Below are 20,668 nucleotides of genomic sequence, written 5' to 3'. Positions count from 1 at the left end.
TAGCAATGCGTATTTATTGTTAGCATTTGTCTATGGTCGTAGGACTGTGACAATAGAAATGCTGCTGCCAACAATCAGGCTGTCACCACGGCCACCGTTTTGATTCGACGTGCTCTTCCGCCTGACCTCCAGAGCTAACGCCATCCCGTTGGAATTGGCTAGATGACGGCTGAGCCGAATCCAGCTGCGGACTCCCAGGCAGCATTTCGCCAATTGACCGAGTTATTTCCCGCACCGATGGAAGGATTTGTGCAGAGTTGGCATTAGTAGTAGAAGGCATTAATGGACCAGTACCTGCCGCCTCGATCCTCGTAGAATTTATGTACGAAGAGACCCTGGTGCCTGGCGTCGAGGTTTCTAATGCAGGACCACTGTCCCGTATTCCAGACAGCGGTGAATACCGCTCAATGGGGTTGGCAAATGCGGCAGGATTTGACTGACCTTGTTCAGAACGCATAGCAAACCCATCGGGCGAATAATTGGGCGGTGCTGCAAGCGTGACCCGGGCCATTGCTGGACCCGGTGTCCCCGTGTGATGCGGTGACGAGCGCGGATCTGGGTGAGGCAGCGATCGCTCTTGTCTTGGCTTTTGGTCCTGTGGGTGTGACATTAAACGCTGCTGATATTGGTATGCAATGCCAGGGCTTTGCTGCCGCTGCTGCTGATTGAGGTACATGTGTGCCCCCAGCGCAGCAGTGGGCGCTGCAGCTGAGGGCCCAGATGGTCGCATGTGGCTGTGGTTCACAGGCGGAAGGGTTGAAGGGGCCGTTGTGGAATGAAGTGGTGACAATCGATGGGCACCATGCATCTGGCCATACACATGCAGCGCGGCCTCGGGATGTGCGCTTTGTTGCTGAGTGTACGCGTACTGCTGCTGTTGCTGCTGATAGTGCTGATTTTGGTGTGTGTGTTGATAGTCTTGTTCTGGCGTCATAGCCGGCATTGTGCTCTGGCGATGAACAGAACTTCCAAGCGCAGTTGGCGCGAGAGGCCCTGGCATAGGTCTTGGCAGCGATGTCAGTATAGGGGCACCTGATGACAGTTCGGCGCGCAAGGTGGCGTTCTCAGTGTAGAGTTTATCCAGACGATCCTGCACCCGGTGATTTTCTCTCTGAAGCTCGTTATATGCGGCCTCCAGTCTGTCGTAGCTGCGAGCCTTGTCCTCGAGGCTGGCGACGTACCGTTCTCTGCGAAGCCTGAATGCCCGCTGAGCGGCCCGGTTCTGCGCAGCCCGTTTAGAACTGTTGATTCCGCGCGGTCTGGAAAAGGAGTCCCCATCACCGGAAGGCTGCGAGCCATCTTCTTTGCCCGTTTCGGGCTCCGAAGACCTTGTGCTTTGATGGTCATCCATCATTGCGCCCTTTTCGCAACCGACATCGGAACCATACATCGAGATCATCGAGTTGTGGTGCGGGGGCGGTATCGATGGCGAAGTGTAGCCGACTAAATTATGTGACAACATGCCCTGCTGATGGTTAGGCTGGGTGGTGCCACTTTTGTGATGCATGACTGAAAAAACAACTGTATGTGATGCTGGACTGAACGTGTGCGCCTGTGAGTTTTGATTTTATATTGCACCCAAATGGCATGGATCCGGTGGATATGAGCAGATAAGACGAATAGATGGATAAAAAGAGTATGAATTGGGCTTGATAAGTAGGCGCAGTTCTGAAAGCTGGTTTGATTGGTGAAAAAATAAAGAGACGATATTGATGCGGCGAGTAAGCGAGCTATATAAATGGTAAAGTATTTTTGCTGTTGTAGGGCTGATTGAGGTTAATAATGTTGATAGTGCTGATAGTGGTGAATGCAAAAAAACATGAAAGAGAAATGCCCGAAGCTGTACAAATACTGTACAAATGCGGAATCAATGGCATTCGCGGCACCAACAAAATATGTGTGTCACAGTAAAAATATAGAAACAAAGGGGACAGAAAGTTAAACAGGGTGAAAGATGTAACATTGAACAAATAAAAATGCGCTAGATTCTCCAAAGTAGGTCAACATAAAATTTGAGCAAGCAACATAACAACACGGCAGCCTGAAAATGCATTTGGCCAGTTGCAATGCCCGCATAGAGATACGCGTGAGATTACAATGGGGGGAGAGAAAGACAAGATATGCAAGCTTTTATTCTGGACTATGTTTAGAAACTAAGCTAGTATGCGTCTATAGTAGGTTGTATAAAACATGAAAGAGGGATTTCAGGAAAAGGCAATAATAAAAATATTTACCAGTACAAAATGTCTAGATTGTACTAATCCATAGCAAGCATTGCGGCTAGGATTATGTGAAATATTTGCTTATTTCTAAGGAGGGGGGAGGTGTTTAAACATGGTGCTAAGCGATGTGATTTAGAACAATTGCAAAATGGGTACTTTGTCAATATAATAAACCGAACAAGCAACGATGAGATATTTTATTGTGCGGGATATCAAATGATATTAAAATCGTGTTATGAAAAATGTCGCTTAGTCTGAAATAGTGTGGTATCATTGTCGCAATGGCAAATATTGGCGACAATGGCAATAATGACAATGGCAATAAAGTTGGTGGCGAGTATGAAATAATAATGACAAAGGCGGTATCTGAGAATCGCTCAAACATTGGTGCACCTGTATTTCCATGTAGTGTTGGTGTTGCACCCATGTATCTGTGGCGCTCAGCGAATTGTGGATAAAAGAAGGAGGAATAATATTTTAAATGGATAACTACTATCGGCTGACAAGAAGAAAAGGAAGCGTAAATAAAGAATATAAAAAACAAGCAACGGTATCATTGTCAATACATTCTCACTACTACTACTATCACCGCTGCCACATAAACAGCCAGCTGCATTGGGCTCCATTCCAGTCGCAAATGAAGGCACGAAGCCATCATCATGCAGCACGACCAAAGTAGGTAGGGTCATCTAGAAGCGTGCATGCGGGTGTTGTAGTTTGGTGTTGAAAGGCATGTAAAAAAGTTTAAAGCCTTAAAAGTTTAACGGCATAAGCGATATGTATATGTAGCTAAAACCTAAAATGTTGACGCGCATGGCTAATTTTGCATAGGGTTTGCATTCCAGCAATAATAATTCGAAGCACGGGCCATTGGTTATGTCACCACTCTGTGGTGCACAATTTTGCGTGTAAGCAAACCTCCCGATTATTTGGGGGTGAGCCACAGTGGCAGTATGGTTAAATGAAAAAGGACACAGCATGAAGCACAGACAGTAATGATATCCACAGTGGGCAATTCATATAGATGTTCTATGCAGGCTTTAAAAAGAAGAACGCGCATCATTTAAAGGAATGACGAGTTTTGTTGGGGGGGGAGAAGGGACTGGTTTGGGGTTGTATTTCGAAGAAAAAACTAGGGTGGTTTGACAACATTTAATTGAGAAGGAGCGTGTGCATTAAATCACATAAGAAAAATACATACGAACAAATTTTCTTCGATTTGACATAAATCCTGTCATAAATATCGGCTCACTTTGAGTTACACTGAAGAAATATAACAATTTATAGTGGAGCGTACCTTTTGCTTGAAAAAAACTGGATGCTAAGATATGCTTGCGCTTGAACTGTGCTTGCGGTTTCTTTGTGTTTTTTGTGTGCTTGTAACCTGGACTGGTACGTTGACAGATGTGCGCTCCTTTGTATGTGCGTGTGTGTGCGTTTGCCGCAAAATTATTCGACCAATTAGTGTACAATTAAGCAAAGATGCTGATTAAAGATAAATAATCAAACAATTGGGAATGAAAAATAAACTGGGCTGGCCAAATATACAAAAAGTGAGAGTGGACCAGCAAACAGAAAAACGATAATTAATAAGAAAAATAAGATTATGTAGTCGGAGTCCAGCAGTGGTTTGAGTAGAGGGGATAAATAAATTCAACACAATGAGAATGAAAAGGGTCGAACGCAGTTTTTGGTTGTCCGGATGGAGTTTATTGTAGTGATTATATACAATTGGCGACCAAGGCGACGCGAACGCTTTTTTTTTAGAAATAAGCACAACGAATAAGTGCAAAAGTCGATAACTGTAAGCTAATTACAATTCCTTTGCACGGGAAGGAGTAGAGGGTAGAAACAATATAAAGGGAGATTGCAAAGAAAAGCACGATTTTTTTGCTTTTTGAAATAGGGAATGCGTTGCAATTATTAACTAAAAGGGAGAAGAGAAAACATGGGGAAGAGGGATTTGTTAGCCCACAAAAAAAGGTTGATGTACTAAAATCCGGAATTGAGATTTTTGTCGCCCGAATATCAGCGGATAATTCGTGCAGATCCATACAGCTCCAGCATAGTAGAAAATGCAAAAAATATGAACCATGCTTGCAAGCATTGTTGCGAACAAACTGCCTGGAATAGGCCAATGCCAAGTTTGTCGATATTCCTTATAAAAGATTGGTCAGCGAGCGTCAAGCTGACTAAATGAAAATCTTTCATGTGCCAATATAAGATTTCCGCCTTACACAAAAGTAGAGAAATCAACTGCTGAATATATCAACAATCAAGCAGCTTGGTATAAAAAAAGCACTTGTCGGGTGTTGTCGCTTCATTGAGAGCCACTATGTCTGTGGGCACGTACTTTAGTATTTGCAATGGTACAATTATTGCGACATACTTGGTAAGTGGTGGAAGTACTCGAGCATGCCCAAACTGCATTTGCCCGTGTTTCGAAGTGCTTCTGTGGCCAGACTATGGGGCGCGCATGTTTGCACGCTCATGTCGTTGGCATAAGCGGGTACGATAAATTTGGAAGCAGCATATTTTATTTATAAAGCAATTAGTTGCTATTTTGTAAACAGTGTAAAGCAGGTACACTGGCAGCCAGGAGACACGCGTAAAGTGATGTGTTCTATTTTTAACCCATGAACACACATTGTGCCCCGCTATTGGATTTATCACACAATCCGACCTTTTGCCACCTTCTGCTGCGACTCGCGTGTTTAAATATTGTATCTCGCACACTATTATTGTAATTTTTTACTATATTGATTTTTTTCATCTGAAGGACCCTTTTTCTCCCTTCCTTTGTGCATTCTCCCCCTCCCCTTTATTATTATTTTTTCTTTCGCGTATTTTTCTTTAAATTCTAAAACACATTTTTTAGGCGCATTACCCAAAGGCCCCTTTCTAATATCGATATACAGTTAGAAACACGTGTCGTTTTCAACACCAGATGGTATCGCTAGCCTCACGACTGAGGTGGAGCAATATCCGCCCCCCTTCGCTCAACCTAGGGCCGGCGGCGGCACCAGCCAATGTGACAAATCGCATGTCTTGTCCTCAACCGCCTGTACCTGGCGGCAGTAGCGCGCAGCTTACCCATACAGACAGTAGCCCCCGGAGAGAGGGGCCATTCATGGCGCTTGACAGAAACTCTGGTCCAGTCGATACGACCGGAGAAAACGAAGAGACGTTGTGGCACGGGTCTCCCGTGTTTGATGCTGGGTTCTGGTATGCTAAGGGCGGCATGGATTTGGTGCGAACTAAGCATACTGCCCTGCATAGCACGGTGGAGGCATTGTTTATAGCGGGTAATTCCAGCGAACCCGACTTGCACTGCTGCTGCCTGGAATTGGAGTGGCCACGCGTGCGTGTTATCGAAATTGAGTGCAATGTTTGCAGCGTGGAGTCAGATCCGCAGGTCACCCGGTGGCTCGGCATTGTTCAAAAACGTACATTATTCCCGCTTGCGAACATGTACCGGCTGAGGACCCGCTGGGCCGGGTGCACCGAGGTGTTTGAGCATCGGCTTGAGGAGGACTTTGGCAACGGCTTTGAGAAGAGACTCGCGCTACTGGGTCATCTGCCGCCACACATTCGCAACTCCGAGGCCGAAATGCGCTTTCTCAAATACCGCCTTTTGTTTCTTGCTGACGTTTCGTTCGAAATGACGACAATGGAAAGATCTAACCCTGGAACGCTGACAATGTATACGTACATTGTATACTTGCTCAAAACAGACATATTCAGGCCTGAGTTTGTCGAATTCGCCGATGCCCAGCCGAAGAACATGCACCGCATACTGGACACCATCAAAGAAAACGCGCACCAGCTCACCTACGACAAGATGCGAGCTGGCACTAGTGGCGCCGCCCTACAAACGTCGCTAAAGCGCCTGCGGTTTGACATGCACAGCATGGTCGATGGGCGACACACCATTCCCTTCTGTGCCATACACTTCCCGGGACTCGAGTCTCTGACAGTCAGCCACACGCCTGACTTTAGAAATGGACGGGATACCCCGATGAACTTGGGGGTTTTGTTTAGCCACACCTGGCTTAACCTGGTCGAGTTGCAATTGCCCTTTGTGTCCAACCAGTACGCCGCCATTCTGCACAAGAAGTGCCCGAGCTTGCAATATCTGCACATATGTCCGCAGCCCCGCTATGAGCGATGGACCGAGTATTCGCAAGATTTTTCGCCGAGCGGACTTCACCAGCTAGCAACCCAATGGTCCAACCTGCGCCAGCTGGTGGTCAAGTTTGCTTTCCGCCAGGCTTTGCCAGCGCAGCTAGACTTGGCGGACCATGGCATGCAGTCACCCACACCACCCTCCCCGCGCATGTCGTTTTCGGCCCCCCGAACCAGTTTGTTTGCCAACAGATCCAGCGTTAGCAACAATATGCCGGCATCGCTTGATGCCCCTACCGCCCCAGGTGCAAAGGGCCAGCTTCCGGGACCACTTCTGTGCAAAACATTTTCCATAAATCCTCCCAACACCAGCCTGCAAGTGCTTCGCGTGCCGTATCTCCAGATTCCCTTTGCTGCCGCGCTTGCTATGCTGGCCAATGTCCCGCAGCTGCGCATATTTGAATATGCGTCGTTTTTGGTGGATCCCGAGCACCAACTGACTAGCCAAAAGTCGACTCTGCGGCGGCGAATCGGTGCAACTGTGGACCCGCAGCTAAGCGCGTTATCTGCAGATCCGGATATCAGGCAACGGCTCAAAGAGATGAAGCATCCGTTGCAGAGCATGGTCGTTCATGAAGCCTGCAATTCGCGGTACATTTCGACTAGCTGGATTAAGGGCATAAACTCGTTTTCTAGTTTAGAATCCGTCACGCTTGTGGCCACTAGCCAGGGTGACATTAGCATGGCTGTCCGCGTGAGGCAGTTTTGTGCCACGAACAATGCCATCTTTGCTGTCGAGATTGATGATCAGTCACACGCACACCAAACATGCGTCGACTTTGCGAGCAGTTGGGAAAAAACGGGCAAGCTAATGTGGAATGCCATGCTGTAAATTATTATTATTATTAAATTAAATTAATTGCATTACCATTCAAATATCCTTTCTCATCCAGTGAACTGGTCAGCCCACTCAGGGGGGAACACACTCCAGTGTTTTCTATCAGTTGCTTTGCCACAAGACATCGGCCGGAGTGGCCGGAATTTCCTGATGTTGGGATATGTGGGGGGTATCAATCGCCAATCACACACACTTGCAACATTATTTCAGCCTATCAGATGAAGCAGTGTATTCGCACAAACACACGCAGTGGTCTTCAAACTCACCAGTAAACGTCAGCAGAACAGTGGAATGGTGGAACAGACAAAATAATCATGCCACATCATCCAATCAAACAAAACTGGCAATGTGTCAGTTTTATCAACAGGCTTCAACAGTGAAAAAAGCAAAAGTAAAATAACCAGCCCACTTTCACGAGCAATTTTTGGGGTTAAATCTTCAACACCTCATGTTTTTTAAAGTGGAAAAACATGAGGTGGAGTACCTTGTATAAAAGAAAGCATGTGTTCCCAAAGCGAACCTTTCCAGCAGTGTCATCTTTCTCATATTTTTCTTATTTTTTATTTCAACAATTTTTTATTTACTTATTTTCTGTGCTTGTGGAAGCTAAACATTTATTTCTTATTTCTTATAAAAACATTTTAAAAAATTACATATCAAGGGCTTTTTCTATTGCCTCCTGAACTCTTCCACACCCACACAACAATGAACGCACACATCGAGCGGCCGACATATAAGTATGACAAGCCGCCACCAGAGACGCGGCCACTAATCCAGAGACTCCATTGGGTTCACGTTATCTTGCTGTCGACCACACCTCTGATTGCTCTTTATGGCGTTCTAACCACCACAATCCAGGCCAAGACCATTGCCTTAATGGCAATTGTGTACTTTATATCTGGCCTCGGCATCACTGCCGGGTACCATCGTTTGTGGTCACACACCTCATACACCGCATCGTATCCGCTCCAAGTATTCCTTGCGCTTGCCGGCGCAGGTGCCGTACAGGGCTCGATTTTCTGGTGGGGTCGGGATCACCGCGTTCACCACAGATATACAGATACCCCTCGCGATCCCTATGACGCTCTGCAGGGCTTCTGGCATTCTCACCTTGGTTGGATGCTCGTGAAGAAGGACCGTCGTCGTCTTGGCTATGCCGATACCTCTGACCTGAAGACCGACCCCCTTGTCCGCTGGCAGCACAAGTACTACCCCGTGCTTGTTCTTTTGTTTGGTGCTGTTATTCCTACTTCCATTGCTGGTTTGCTTTGGGGTGACTGGCGCGGTGGATTCTTCTACGCCACTGTTCTCCGCATGGTGCTCCTCCACCACGCTACTTTCTGCATCAACTCGCTTGCTCACACCATTGGAACGCCCACCTACGACGACGTCCAGACTGCTCGCGATTCGTGGATTACCGCCCTGGTCACTATGGGCGAGGGATACCACAACTTCCACCACCAGTTCCCCAACGACTACCGCAACGCCATTCGCTTCTACCAGTACGACCCGACCAAGTGGTTTATCCGCACTATGTCGACCCTCGGCCTTGCTTACGATCTCAAGACCTTCCCGGCCAACGAGATTGAGAAGGGATTCATTGCTATGCGGGTTAGGGAACTCAAGGACCGCGAGGTTCGTCTCGATTTTGGATCTCCAGTGGAGAAGCTCCCTATCTACACCGAAGAGGAGTTCCTCGACCAGGTCAAGACCTACAAGAAGCAGTGGATGGTCATCGAGGGCTTTGTCTACGACATCCAGCCTTTCTTCAACGACCACCCCGGAGGCAAGGCTCTGCTCAAGGGCGGCATCGGCAAGGACATGACTGAGGCGTTCAATGGTGGTGTTTACCAGCACCACAATGCTGCTCGCAACCTCATGAACACTTCGTTGCGTATCGGGCGACTGCAGCCAACATTTTAGCCCTCCGTTGTACATTGGATAAGCCGGCCCGCGCGGAATATAGCTTTTTTATTTTAATTATTTAAATATTTTTCTGTGGATAAACTAAATCATTGAAACTTCTTTATATGTAACACTTGCATTTATCTCAGGCATGCTGGTTGAGTAACCATTTAGACGAATGCATATGAGGTTGTTTGTGCCTTGCATATACAACTTGTCGCCACTGCTGCGTTCTTTTTTACATGGCTGATGCTTTTTGGATCTGGACTCTTGCTGATGTAAATGCTACCCTTGACAATTGCAGCAGCAGCGTGTGCATGTGCGCCCTCAACGCACTTTTGCATTACATGCGGCTATTTTGGATGGCCAACTCAACGCTTTTTTCTTTTTTGTTTATGAAGAGCCAAGGAGTCCGCCCAACATTTTTTTTGGCTGAACAAAATACAGAGATAACGGACAGCATCGGAAAATCTTGACAATCGCGCGTAGCAAAACTTCCACGTTATATTGTTGATACTACCCTCCCCCATAGACGGTGCATGCACGTACACTATTTCTGTCGGAAAGAAGCACAGAAGACATCCAATTTGCTTGTAAATGGCAAATTCGGATGGGGAGCAAGCAGGCGGCTGGGCAAGATAAGGTTCGAGCTGCCCGCAAGAGTCACAGCGTGTTGTGCGCATGAGCGAGGGCGCTGGGGGAAGCAATGCAATTGTTGCATGACGGGTATCCCTGTGGCGGACCCGAATTAAGAGGAGTCAAGGACCAGAGCCGGGTTCATCACATCCTCAGGACAAATGTGACACCATGCGGCAGTAGCTTGGCAGGGAGGAGGGAGTGGACCACAGTAGCAGTAGCAAGAGTCTCAGGCCTGGCAGCAAGCAGCCAAAACAAAAAAACACTGACGAGCATCTTTGCGCATTTTCACCCCCATTTTCTGCCTTGGTTTTTTGGGGCGGGGAGGAGGGGAAGCATCCAGACTTGCAAGCAGCAGGTTCGCGAAGATGATTGATTGGCGGCATGGCTGATCATTTTTGCATTATTTTTCATAATCCCCTCCAATCACTGATCGTGGGACTACAGTTCCTCTCCGCAGCTCCTTCATCGCAGGCAAAATAGTTCGCAAAAGATGTGTTGATTCAGCTGTGAAATCTGTGCCAGGCTCACACGCTGGCAATTTGCAGTTTGGGCGGTTAATGGCCAAGCCTTGTTGAAATGAAAAACGAGACTTGCCAAGAATGGACGACGAGTTCTTTTGGCAAAAGAGCCCAAGACTTTGTTGAAACCTTTTTTCTTTTCTTTTCCTTTTTTGCTCCATTGCCTGGCCCAGAGCATGCCTGTCCCCCTAGCACAACAGACAACGGGAATACAATGGGCGCGCCGGCGGAATAAAGTACCAATGCAGAATAGAAAACTTTTTAATGTGCATTCTTGCACAGGGATGCTCAACTTTTTTTTCACAATTGCAGTGGAAGCAAAGATGGCAGCGATTGTATAGATGCGCCACCCACTATCAACAATTTTTCATCTGTTTTCATGATGAAAAATATAGTGTGTTTTTCATTTTCATATTTTGAGATCCTTGTCCCTTTTATTCTTGCTCGCACGCCAAATTGTTCTTGTTTCGCTTTTTGTGTCCGCTGGCCTCATTTTTCTATTAATTACATTTTATTTCTTTGCTCCTAGGCTTTGCTTTTTCTTCCCCCGCATTATATAAACCTTTATATTTATTTGGCGTCCATAGTACTGCTCAGGCCTGCATACATATTTTTCACTGTAGCTATTTTTATTCGCATTTTCACCAGCTTAGCCCCCAGCTCTCAACCTGCGCTCTACAAACGCCTAGTGTAGAGCCTGTAACAAAAAACTACTCTTTAGATACGCAACGCGCCAGCTCAAAATAAAATGACTGGTATGTACGTCGAGCGGCCGACATATAAGCGCGAAAAGTTCCCGCCAGAGACGCGTCCTCTGATGAAGAGACTCCACTGGGTTCATGTTATCTTGCTGTCGACGACCCCGTTGATTGCGCTCTATGGAATGCTTACCACCGCGGTCCAGGTGAAGACCCTTGTTTGGGGTGTCCTGTACTACATGTTCGCTGGCCTCGGCATCACCGCCGGCTACCATCGCTTGTGGGCGCACACCGCGTACTCGGCGACATACCCCCTGCAGCTCTTCCTGTCTTTTGCTGGCTCGGCTGCCGTGCAGGGCTCGATTTTCTGGTGGGCTCGCGACCACCGTGTCCACCACAGATACACTGACACGACCCAAGATCCCTATGATGCTCTGCAGGGCTTCTGGCACTGCCACATTGGCTGGATGCTCGTGAAGAAGGACCGCTGCCGTCTTGGCTATGCCGATACCTCTGACCTGAAGACCGACCCCCTTGTCCGCTGGCAGCACAAGTACTACCCCCTGCTCGTTCTTTTGTTTGGCGTTGTTGTCCCCACCACAGTGGCTGGTTTGCTTTGGGGTGACTGGCGCGGTGGATTCTTCTACGCCACTGTTCTCCGCATGGTGCTCCTCCACCACGCTACTTTCTGTGTTAACTCGCTTGCTCACACCATTGGTCGTCACACCTACGACGACGTCCAGACTGCTCGCGATTCGTGGATTACCGCCCTGGTCACTATGGGCGAGGGATACCACAACTTCCACCACCAGTTCCCCAACGACTACCGCAACGCCATTCGCTTCTACCAGTACGACCCGACCAAGTGGTTTATCCGCACTATGTCGACCCTCGGCCTTGCTTACGATCTCAAGACCTTCCCGGCCAACGAGGTTGAGAAGGGCTTTATCCAGATGCGCATGCAGGAGCTTGAGAACAAGCGCACCAAGCTTGTCTTTGGCACTCCCGTCAACAAACTTCCTGTCTACACCGAAGAGGAGTTCCTCGACCAGGTCAAGACCTACGGTAAGCAGTGGATGGTCATCGAGGGCTTTGTCTACGACGTCAAGCCTTTCTTCAACGACCACCCCGGAGGCAAGGCTCTGCTCAAGGGCGGCATTGGCAAGGACATGACCGAAGCGTTTAACGGCGGCGTTTACCAGCATCACAACTCTGCTCGCAACCTTATGAACACTTCGTTGCGCATTGGTATTCTTCAGCGTCTGTAGGCTGTTTTTTATTTTTCATTTGGAAGTTTTTTTTTGCTTTAATATGTATTTTGATTATTGTGAAAAAAATAACATTTGTGCAGTAAACCCTTATCTGCTTTACTCGAGAGAAATTGAGCTATGCTCGCTTGCAACATAACTATCATCATCCACAATTACTGCTCTCTTGGACACAATGAGCAGCTCGTACACGGTGGCGCCGACGATAGATCCAGCAAATGGAGCGGCGACGGGCACCCATGTGTATGATCCATGGTAGGTAAAAACACCGGCGCCATACCAAATGGCGGCCGCGCAGCGAGGTCCCAGATCACGCGCCGGGTTATACGAGTATCCCGTAGGGTATCCGATGCTGAGAGCCAGGCCAGTGAGCAGGAACCCGATGGCAAGCGGGGTTGACGAGCGAGCAGGGAAGTTATTCATATCAGTAATAGCGAGGATACCAATAACTAATAGACCAGTGCCAACAGCCTCGGACAAGAATGCCGCACCGTTTCCAATAAACGGGCGGGCAAAGTTTCCAAACGCACCAGCAGACCCGAACGGGCCACCAATCTGGCGATGATAGCCGTCAAAGGGGTCCAGTGAATGCGCAAAGCATGCATATGCAAGCAATGCACCAACAAAAGCTCCAACAAACTCAGCCAGAATATAAAAGGGCACTTGGATCCAGGGCAAGCCGCGATATCCGGCAAACGCAATGGTCACTGCCGGATTGAGCATGGCGCCGGAGACACCGCCAGCGACAAAAATACCGAGCATTAGGCCAAAGCCCCAGCCGAAGGCATTGCCCAACCAGGCGGATTGCGCGTTGGTCGTCATTACGGTGTAGGTTAGGTTGGCACCACAACCCATGAGCACAAACACGGCTGTGCCGAGGAACTCGGCAAAATAGGGGGCCATGAATATACGCATTCGATTTATGTACGTGTTTTTGATCTGTTTCTGGCTGGCATACTCGATTTCTTCGCTGGTGCGACGCGTCGACTGGGTCTTTCTTGCAGACACACTGCGGTGGGTCACTTTGCCCTCCGAGCTATAGCGCATAGGCGTTACTGATGTGGACATTGTCTAGCAATATATTTTGTTTTGCAAAGTATATGCTTGGTTGGGGGTGTGTTTAAATAAGTGTTATGAAAATAACAATATAATAAAAATATATATTAGAAAATGTAAAGCTTAATTTTAAAAAATTCGTTCTGAGCAGGCAAACCTTGCTTGGTTTTATTGCCTAGACGTTGTGCGTATTTGTGTTTAATCTTACATTATACATACACTTTATTTTATTTTATCCCGGTTTACATAAAAAATAATAATAATATAGATTGTTAAATTTTGTTCCCGATCGATCAAAGACAAGGCCTATCAAATATTGACAAGCAAAAAACGCCAGCTGAAAAAATGCTCTTCAACACAATATGATCGAGGCAAATATATATTAATCTGCGTTCATGTTTTAGTATAAGCGATCCAGGCATCGTAATAGTTATATTGACCGTTGGCAAACGGGCATTGGTATCCAAACAAAATATGGCGGTGAATTTTTTTTGCTTCAGTGATCTGCGAACATATTTTGATATGGCCCTATGTGTCATCAGCAATCGACATACTGGGGCCTCACTCGTATTATGACTTGAAGTAATATATTTGTGGGGGATTTAATATTAAAATAAAAATATCCCAGAAAAAAATGTAAATTGAATGCACGCTGAGTGAAGCACACTTAACCACGAAAAAACACCAGGGATCGCTTGGTCGGGATATACGCGAATTCGCGTTTATAGTCGCACTTGATTTGGCTATACATGAAACCTCCTTTTGTTTAATGGGGCTTGGCCTGGGCGTTATCACAAGGTGGGGGAATGGGAGCCGCCGGATCAATCGGAGCCAGATCCACAGTGCCAACCTTGAAATACTTCTGGTGATTTTCAAACAGCTTGTGCCACCCCTTAATTCCGGCCAACTCCCTGTCAGTCAGACCACGAATATCATGTGTCAAATGATCTTCGCGCGACAAGCAATTTGTGGCAAATGCCCTCGATGCATCGCGGCCTACAAACTGGTGGTACGTGCTGCCTGGGCCATAAAATCCCCATCCGGAAGTCACATCATAAACATCGCCCTCAATGGCCAAAAGGAGGGGCATATCAGGGCTGCCTCCATTATAACCTGCAAGTTCTGCCTGTGAAAAGACACGATGCTTGCGTGGGACGTAACTGCGCCAGTTTGTCCATTTGCCCTGGCGACCCCAGAATGCAGTCTCTGTGATTAGATAGGACAAGCAGACGCTGAGCCCTAAAAGAGTCACACATATGCGAGCAACAATCTTCCACCACGCCAGATTATCAGCAGCCGCTCTACTGCGAGATGACGGTTTGCGGACCTTGACCGTTGAGGGCGCCGGTTTCGGGCTGGGCTGCGAGCTGTCAGTCTGGTTGTTGCTGCGTTGCTTTAATTTACTGCTGCTGTCCATTTCAACTTGAGATTGTAAGCTGACAATTCAGAATTCGCTGTAAAATATCAAAACGAAACACAAAACAAAGCAAAACAATAACGGAATTTACGAGCTGGTTGGCAATAACAAAAGCAAAAGCGCAATATTCCCCGCGTGCGGGGCCAATTGGCAATGCTGATGATGCAAGCAGCTAAAAATGCTAACAAACAAACTTGATCTGATCTGATCTGATCTGATATGGTGTGATGTTGATTGTAATTGTAATTTTGTGATTGCTTGATTTGATTTTTTACAAGTGAACATGTTCAGGTCATGACGACGAAAGAAAAAAACGAGAATTTTCCCCTCCCTCAGACTCAACTTCAAACTTTCGTGTTCTTCAGACAAAAAAACAAAATTCATTCTTTATTTACTTGCGAAAGGCAGCTTCAATTTTTTTTACCTCTTTAATTTTTTACCACACGCAGTATAACGATATACTATTTACCAAATTACCCACCAAACAACAATGCAAATCGAGGAAGTAAAGAGCGCAAAAAAGGACCAAAGAGTGGCGACACACTCTCATATCCGCGGCCTAGGTCTTAAGCCGGATGGTACAGCGGAGCCCGTTGCCTCTGGCTTTGTTGGACAGGAGACCGCGCGTGAGGCCGCAGGCATTATCGTTGATCTAGTCAAGAGCAAGCGCTTTGCCGGCCGCGCCGTCATTTTGGCAGGTGCTCCGGGAACCGGAAAGACCGCAATTGCATATGCTATGTCTCAGGAGCTGGGCCCGCGCGTGCCGTTCTGCCCGATGACTGGAAGCGAGGTATACTCGAGTGAGGTGAAGAAGACAGAGGTTTTGATGGAGAACTTCCGCCGTGCAATCAGCCTTCGGGTCAAGGAGACCAAGGAAGTGTACGAGGGTGAAGTCACAGAGATTACGCCTGAGGAGGCTGAGAACCCGCTGGGCGGCTACAGCAAGACGGTCGCCAACGTCGTCATTGGGCTCAAGACTGCAAAGGGAACCAAGCAGCTGCGCCTCGACCCTAGCATATACGAAAGCCTTCTTAAGGAGAAAGTGTCGACCGGAGACGTCATCTACATTGAGGCAAACACCGGCTCGGTCAAGCGGGTAGGCCGGTCAGACGCATACGCGACCGAGTACGATTTGGAGGCAGACGAATACGTGCCTCTGCCGAAGGGCGACGTGCACAAGAAGCGCGAGGTTATCCAGGACGTGACCCTGCACGATCTCGACGTGGCCAACGCGCAGCCTCAGGGTGGCCAGGACATTGTCTCGATGATGAGCCAGCTGATGAAGCCCCGCAAGACAGAGATCACAGACAAGATGCGCACCGAGATCAACAAGGCTGTCAACAAGTACGTCGAGCAGGGCACTGCCGAGTTGGTTCCGGGCGTCCTTTTCATTGACGAGGTGCACATGCTTGACATTGAGTGCTTCACCTATCTCAACCGCGCGCTCGAGTCGGACATTTCTCCGATCGTCGTCCTTGCTTCGAACCGCGGCATATGCACTATCCGCGGTACCGAAGATATGCGTGCCGCCCACGGTATTCCGCGCGACCTGCTTGATCGCATGCTTATTGTGCGCACGGCACCCTACACGAAGAGCGAGATCCAGATTGTCTTGGATATACGCGCAAAGACCGAGGGCCTGAAGCTGGCGCCGGATGCCCTGGAGTACGCAGCAGAGGTTGGCGTGAACTCGTCACTACGCTACGCGATTCAGCTGCTCACGCCGGCCAGTGTCATGTCCCAGATCTCTGGACACGAAGAGATCCAGAAGGATGACATACTCGAGGCTGGAGAGCTGTTTTTCGATGCCAAAAAGTCGGTTACTATACTGCAGAGCAGCAGCGGCTCCAAATTCCTTTAACGCTCTTGGAATAAAGCAAGATCCTTCACGAGTCTGGTAGCGGGGGTGCCATTACCTTATTCTGCAGGCGATGCAAGTGATGTTATAGTTTGAATGTGTTTGGATAAATATATATATTGTGGAAAGTATAAGCTGCAATTCCGCTTAATCGCCGAGCAAAAGTTGGACCCGCTTCAGCACCGAGTCCTTGGAAGGGTCGTATGGGTGGTCCTTGGACGGAATCTCCAAGACCGTCGGGAATGCGGCGTTGTACTCGTCGAGAATGCCGCGGATCTCCTCAGCAACGTGCTGGTTGATTAGAATAATAGCAATATCCTTTCTCTTGGTAAAGGATGTGAAGGTCTCCTCAATCTGACCTTGCGTGGTCTTCGAGTCAACAACCAGGAAGTTGGGTCTCTGGTGAATGTCGATATCCCCGATACCAGCAAGCAGTAGGCCTGTGATTGTGTCCTACATATTTGGTACTTGTGTGGATGGGTTATTTGTGAATTTAGTTGTCAATGCAGTCTTGTTTTGACAGCCCTAGCGCTAGTCTGTTGTGTGCATTTGCCAAAAAAAAAAAACATACGCACACATACATTCCCCTCCTCTCTCTCTGAATGTGCGGTTAAATGCTTGCATTTTTTATCTAATTTACCTCGTCTCCAATCGCAGCAATCAGCGTCCGTTCCTTGTGTGCCGCTGGGGGAGCCATTTGCGTTTTAAAAAGTGACAAGCTGGTCGGTGTTGTAAAGGTCAAATAATTGCAAACCACACAAAGGAAAGCAATTTGAATGTAAAAATAATAATTTAATAATAATAATAAAAAGGATGCGTCAGCAAGTTTGAAATGAAACGCAAATAGTAAATAGAAAGTAAAAAAGAATGAAAACAAACTGGGATGTCATCATCACCATTACTCGTCAAAAGGAGAAAACAAGCAGACCGAAAAAAATTAATTTGCGTTTTCCCATTCCTTTCCTTTCCTTCCTTTCATTTTTTTTTGGCTAAATTAGCTTTTTAACTCCTTTAAAAAAATGTCAACAGCACCACGCATTAAAGCGTGTCTCTTTGACATGGACGGGCTTCTGCTCGACACTGAGATTATATACACGGAGGTGACAAACAAGATCCTTGAGCCCTTCGGCAAGATATTCCCGCTAGAGACCAAGCTCAAGATGATGGGACGCGACGTAAAAACATCCACCAACATTCTCCTGGCCGATCTCGAGATCCCGCTCACTTTTGAAGAATACGACAGTCAGGCATCGGAGCTCAAGACCATATACTTTCGCGAGGCCAAGATGATGCCCGGTGTCGAGAAGCTGATCAGACATCTGGCCGAGCACTCAATCCCTATTGCTGTGGCAACAAGCTCATCAAAGCCCATGTTTTTGGCCAAGACCACGAATCACGGCGATGTGTTTAGTCTGTTCGGTGGAAACATTACGTGCGGGGACGACCCAGAGGTCAAGCATGCGAAGCCTGCGCCTGATATTTTCTTGACTGCCATGAGACGGCTTGACAGCAGCTTGCTTCCGGAGGACTGCCTGGTGTTTGAGGATGCTACCAATGGCATCGAGGCGGCCAATAACGCACATATGAATTCGATCTGGGTCCACGACATGCGGTTCTCACTCGACGCCTCAGCGCCAAAGGACCACAATGCGACCGAGCGCATTACTAGCCTTGTCGACTTTGTGCCTGAGAAGTACGGCCTGCCGCCGTTCAAAGTCTAAATGAATTACGAATACGAGCCTGTTTTATTTATCTTTTTACGTTAGATTATCTCATCGGAAATCCAATATTCGATAAAGTGAATATTTACAAGTATAATTTTTTGTTTGATTTGTTTGCTTTAAAAAATGTTTAACATAAAGATGCCATGTAGCAAAAAATGAAATCGAGTTTTTTTTTTGCTACTGGCTTCCCTTGGCGCCACTCTGTGTCTCCAACCGCTTGCAATATCCAGCATAGACATCAGTGCACAGCAAAAACATCACCTCGTCCTTGGCTTGGTCGAGCACAGACAGCACGACATTATTGTTCTCAATAGCATGGTGTACTCGCTCAACAAACTCACTCGGTATGTTAATAGACATGCACGAGTTTTTGCTAAAGTATGTCGAGATAAAACTGGCAAAGTCACTTTTCACGCCTTCTGGGAACACGGTGCTTTGGTTGATGGTGTTTGAAGGTAGAACCAGCATTGCCGACTCGAGGATGCCCTTGGTTATCGGCACTTTAGTTGCCAAAGGATGATTGTCATGCGGGCGCTGGGCGTCATCTGCCCTTTGAACCGTGGTCCGGGGAATTCCCAGCTGGCTGCCCAGCCGGCGAATCGGAATCGAATCTGCAGCACGGTCATTAAGACCAATTATATCGGCCACGGACATACTGCTGGTCTGGGAATAGCTGCACAGTATCATTTTTTGATACTGTGCTTCGATGGTCTTGTATTTTAGCATCTGGAAATCCGCGAGAAAGGCTGGGATGGCCGAATGGTAGTAAGTATTGGCAAACATCAAGAACGCATTCCGCTGCTCTTCGTCTTCGATCATCAGGTTAAAATCGCGATACAGGGACACGTAGATGCTGCGGTGGAACCTGTTGCCCCGGAATAAGTTGGACAGTCCCACAGGCGACACCTTGGCATCTAGGATATGGTTCTGGTACTTTACCGAGCGCCAAAGAGGCCAGCAGACAGAGACTATGTGCGATACCAGCGCGGCAACCCATACAATGAATAGCTCGGATATGTATTCGCGCACACCGTCCAGGGCTGTAACCCAGATGACAAAAAGCACCGCAGCCAGCTGCGCCGCCGCCATGCAGACAAACAGATCCTTGCGAATTCCGTATGGATCCTTGAAAGACCACATTTTGAAAGCCAGCACGGGATATACTACTGCGCAGCAGAATAGAGCAATGCCATAGGCTGGCCACACCACCCACTTGTCATTGTCACGACAAACAGATTGCACGGATGACTGCTGCTGCGGAAACTTATAATAAGGCAAGGTAAAAGTGACAACAGACGCAAATAGAGCCAGCATCACGACGACAAGTACCAGAGACCATAGGAGGAGCCGTGTGGCGATCAGTCTCGCAAACCAAGACCGATGCAGCGCAATTGCATGGGCCGATTCAATAACATACGGTAGGCTGTCCACAGACAAGGACTCGGGACTATTGGTATCAAACATCGACCATGCATCCACCGTACGGCTTGTATCTGGCCTGACCAGATTTGTATGTGGGGAATTCGTATAGCAGGAAGAAATGATATCGGTCTCAGTAGAGATGTATTGCTGCTTGTTGTTATTGGCCAGAACATCAATGGAAACTAAGTTTTGGCCCAGGTTCAGCGAGTGATGTCTGTGGTTCTGTTCGACCCAATGCAACACACATTGCTGCACCGCACGTGCAGTAATTCCAGTAAGCCACGGAATGATGCCCAAGTAGATGGTCCAAAGCTTAATGGCACATGAGTATTGATGTAGCGCAGTGGCAAGCAGACTGAGTGTGCCGGCAAACAGGGCGGCCAGGGCCTGGAAAAGTACAAGTGGCATTGAGCGTTTGGACAGAAGCGTGTCTGCGGTGCCTGTGTGTTGGTAGATGATTGCGGCTATTGTGGCGATTGCAAGTATACAATATAGAGCGAGCAGCGAAGTCAGGCATACTAGGCGGATAACTAGCGCGGGCTCGCTTGGTTGCTGGCCAACAAGGGCGCCGGCCTGTAATTGTTCAAACACTGCTAGTGTCATGATAATATCTCGATGTAGACGTAGATGTTTATGTTTGTGTGTTTTTTTTAAAATAGAACGTAAATATTTAAGAATATCAGAATAAATTGTTTTTACAGCAGAAAAAATAAAAGAAACAATACATTGGGAAAGTTTCTTGTCATTATATAATTTTTGCATGTTTGGTTGTTCGGTTTTTGTTGCAACCTTTTGTCTCTCGTTTATTTTTTTTCAGGACAATGCATTTTTATTTTATTTTATTGGGAATTGGATAAATGCAAAGGGTCATATCCCAAATCCACCTTTTGTCTTACAAACCTGGATTTACTGCCAGTA

The 20,668-nt window shown here is 47.4% G+C and overlaps 10 protein-coding genes across 10 annotated transcripts; 5 read left to right on the top strand and 5 right to left on the bottom strand.

Moving 5' to 3' along the window:
- Positions 1-82: 82 nt before the first annotated feature.
- Positions 83-1,507, bottom strand: BX661DRAFT_169203 (uncharacterized protein; the record flags this gene model as incomplete). Its single annotated transcript, XM_051533497.1, has 1 exon — positions 83-1,507. The coding sequence occupies one exon, from the start codon at positions 1,505-1,507 to the stop codon at positions 83-85; it is 1,425 nt and encodes a 474-aa protein (XP_051393740.1).
- A 3,435-nt stretch (positions 1,508-4,942) lies between these two features.
- BX661DRAFT_178213 (uncharacterized protein) lies at positions 4,943-7,288 on the top strand. Its single transcript, XM_051534855.1, has one exon. The coding sequence runs from the start codon at positions 5,170-5,172 to the stop codon at positions 7,237-7,239; it is 2,070 nt and encodes a 689-aa protein (XP_051393739.1). The 5' UTR covers positions 4,943-5,169; the 3' UTR covers positions 7,240-7,288.
- A 489-nt stretch (positions 7,289-7,777) lies between these two features.
- Positions 7,778-9,269, top strand: BX661DRAFT_178210 (stearoyl-CoA desaturase). The gene has a single exon (XM_051534854.1). The coding sequence runs from the start codon at positions 7,951-7,953 to the stop codon at positions 9,166-9,168; it is 1,218 nt and encodes a 405-aa protein (XP_051393738.1). The 5' UTR covers positions 7,778-7,950; the 3' UTR covers positions 9,169-9,269.
- A 1,855-nt stretch (positions 9,270-11,124) lies between these two features.
- BX661DRAFT_140549 (delta-9 desaturase) lies at positions 11,125-12,273 on the top strand (the record flags this gene model as incomplete). The annotated part of the gene is made up of 1 exon (XM_051532848.1): positions 11,125-12,273. One exon carries the CDS (start codon positions 11,125-11,127, stop codon positions 12,271-12,273), a length of 1,149 nt encoding a protein of 382 aa, XP_051393737.1.
- Positions 12,274-12,391: 118 nt separating this feature from the next.
- On the bottom strand, positions 12,392-13,420 carry BX661DRAFT_218191 (putative aquaporin 3; the record flags this gene model as incomplete). The annotated part of the gene is made up of 2 exons (XM_051538794.1): positions 12,433-13,420; positions 12,392-12,412 (listed from the first exon to the last, which is right to left on the bottom strand). Exons 1-2 carry the CDS (start codon positions 13,339-13,341, stop codon positions 12,392-12,394), a joined length of 930 nt encoding a protein of 309 aa, XP_051393736.1. The 5' UTR covers positions 13,342-13,420.
- A 479-nt stretch (positions 13,421-13,899) lies between these two features.
- Positions 13,900-14,840, bottom strand: BX661DRAFT_178208 (cytochrome b5-like heme/steroid binding domain-containing protein). Its single transcript, XM_051534853.1, has one exon. It carries the CDS (start codon positions 14,744-14,746, stop codon positions 14,096-14,098), a length of 651 nt encoding a protein of 216 aa, XP_051393735.1. The 5' UTR covers positions 14,747-14,840; the 3' UTR covers positions 13,900-14,095.
- Positions 14,841-15,101: 261 nt separating this feature from the next.
- On the top strand, positions 15,102-16,710 carry BX661DRAFT_178207 (AAA family ATPase Rvb1). The gene has a single exon (XM_051534852.1). It carries the CDS (start codon positions 15,237-15,239, stop codon positions 16,605-16,607), a length of 1,371 nt encoding a protein of 456 aa, XP_051393734.1. The 5' UTR covers positions 15,102-15,236; the 3' UTR covers positions 16,608-16,710.
- BX661DRAFT_178203 (ATPase, V1 complex, subunit F) lies at positions 16,711-17,493 on the bottom strand. Its single transcript, XM_051534851.1, has 2 exons — positions 17,245-17,493; positions 16,711-17,057 (listed from the first exon to the last, which is right to left on the bottom strand). Exons 1-2 carry the CDS (start codon positions 17,299-17,301, stop codon positions 16,752-16,754), a joined length of 363 nt encoding a protein of 120 aa, XP_051393733.1. The 5' UTR covers positions 17,302-17,493; the 3' UTR covers positions 16,711-16,751.
- A 43-nt stretch (positions 17,494-17,536) lies between these two features.
- BX661DRAFT_178202 (uncharacterized protein) lies at positions 17,537-18,465 on the top strand. Its single transcript, XM_051534850.1, has one exon. The coding sequence runs from the start codon at positions 17,624-17,626 to the stop codon at positions 18,323-18,325; it is 702 nt and encodes a 233-aa protein (XP_051393732.1). The 5' UTR covers positions 17,537-17,623; the 3' UTR covers positions 18,326-18,465.
- On the bottom strand, positions 18,429-20,435 carry BX661DRAFT_178201 (uncharacterized protein). The gene has a single exon (XM_051534849.1). The coding sequence runs from the start codon at positions 20,351-20,353 to the stop codon at positions 18,506-18,508; it is 1,848 nt and encodes a 615-aa protein (XP_051393731.1). The 5' UTR covers positions 20,354-20,435; the 3' UTR covers positions 18,429-18,505.
- Positions 20,436-20,668: the final 233 nt, after the last annotated feature.

Source organism: Kickxella alabastrina, assembly GCF_025024165.1.
Source record: "Kickxella alabastrina strain RSA 675 chromosome Unknown BX661scaffold_4, whole genome shotgun sequence".
NCBI lineage: Eukaryota > Fungi > Kickxellomycota > Kickxellomycetes > Kickxellales > Kickxellaceae > Kickxella > Kickxella alabastrina.
This window is presented reverse-complemented; position numbering and strand designations above follow the sequence as displayed.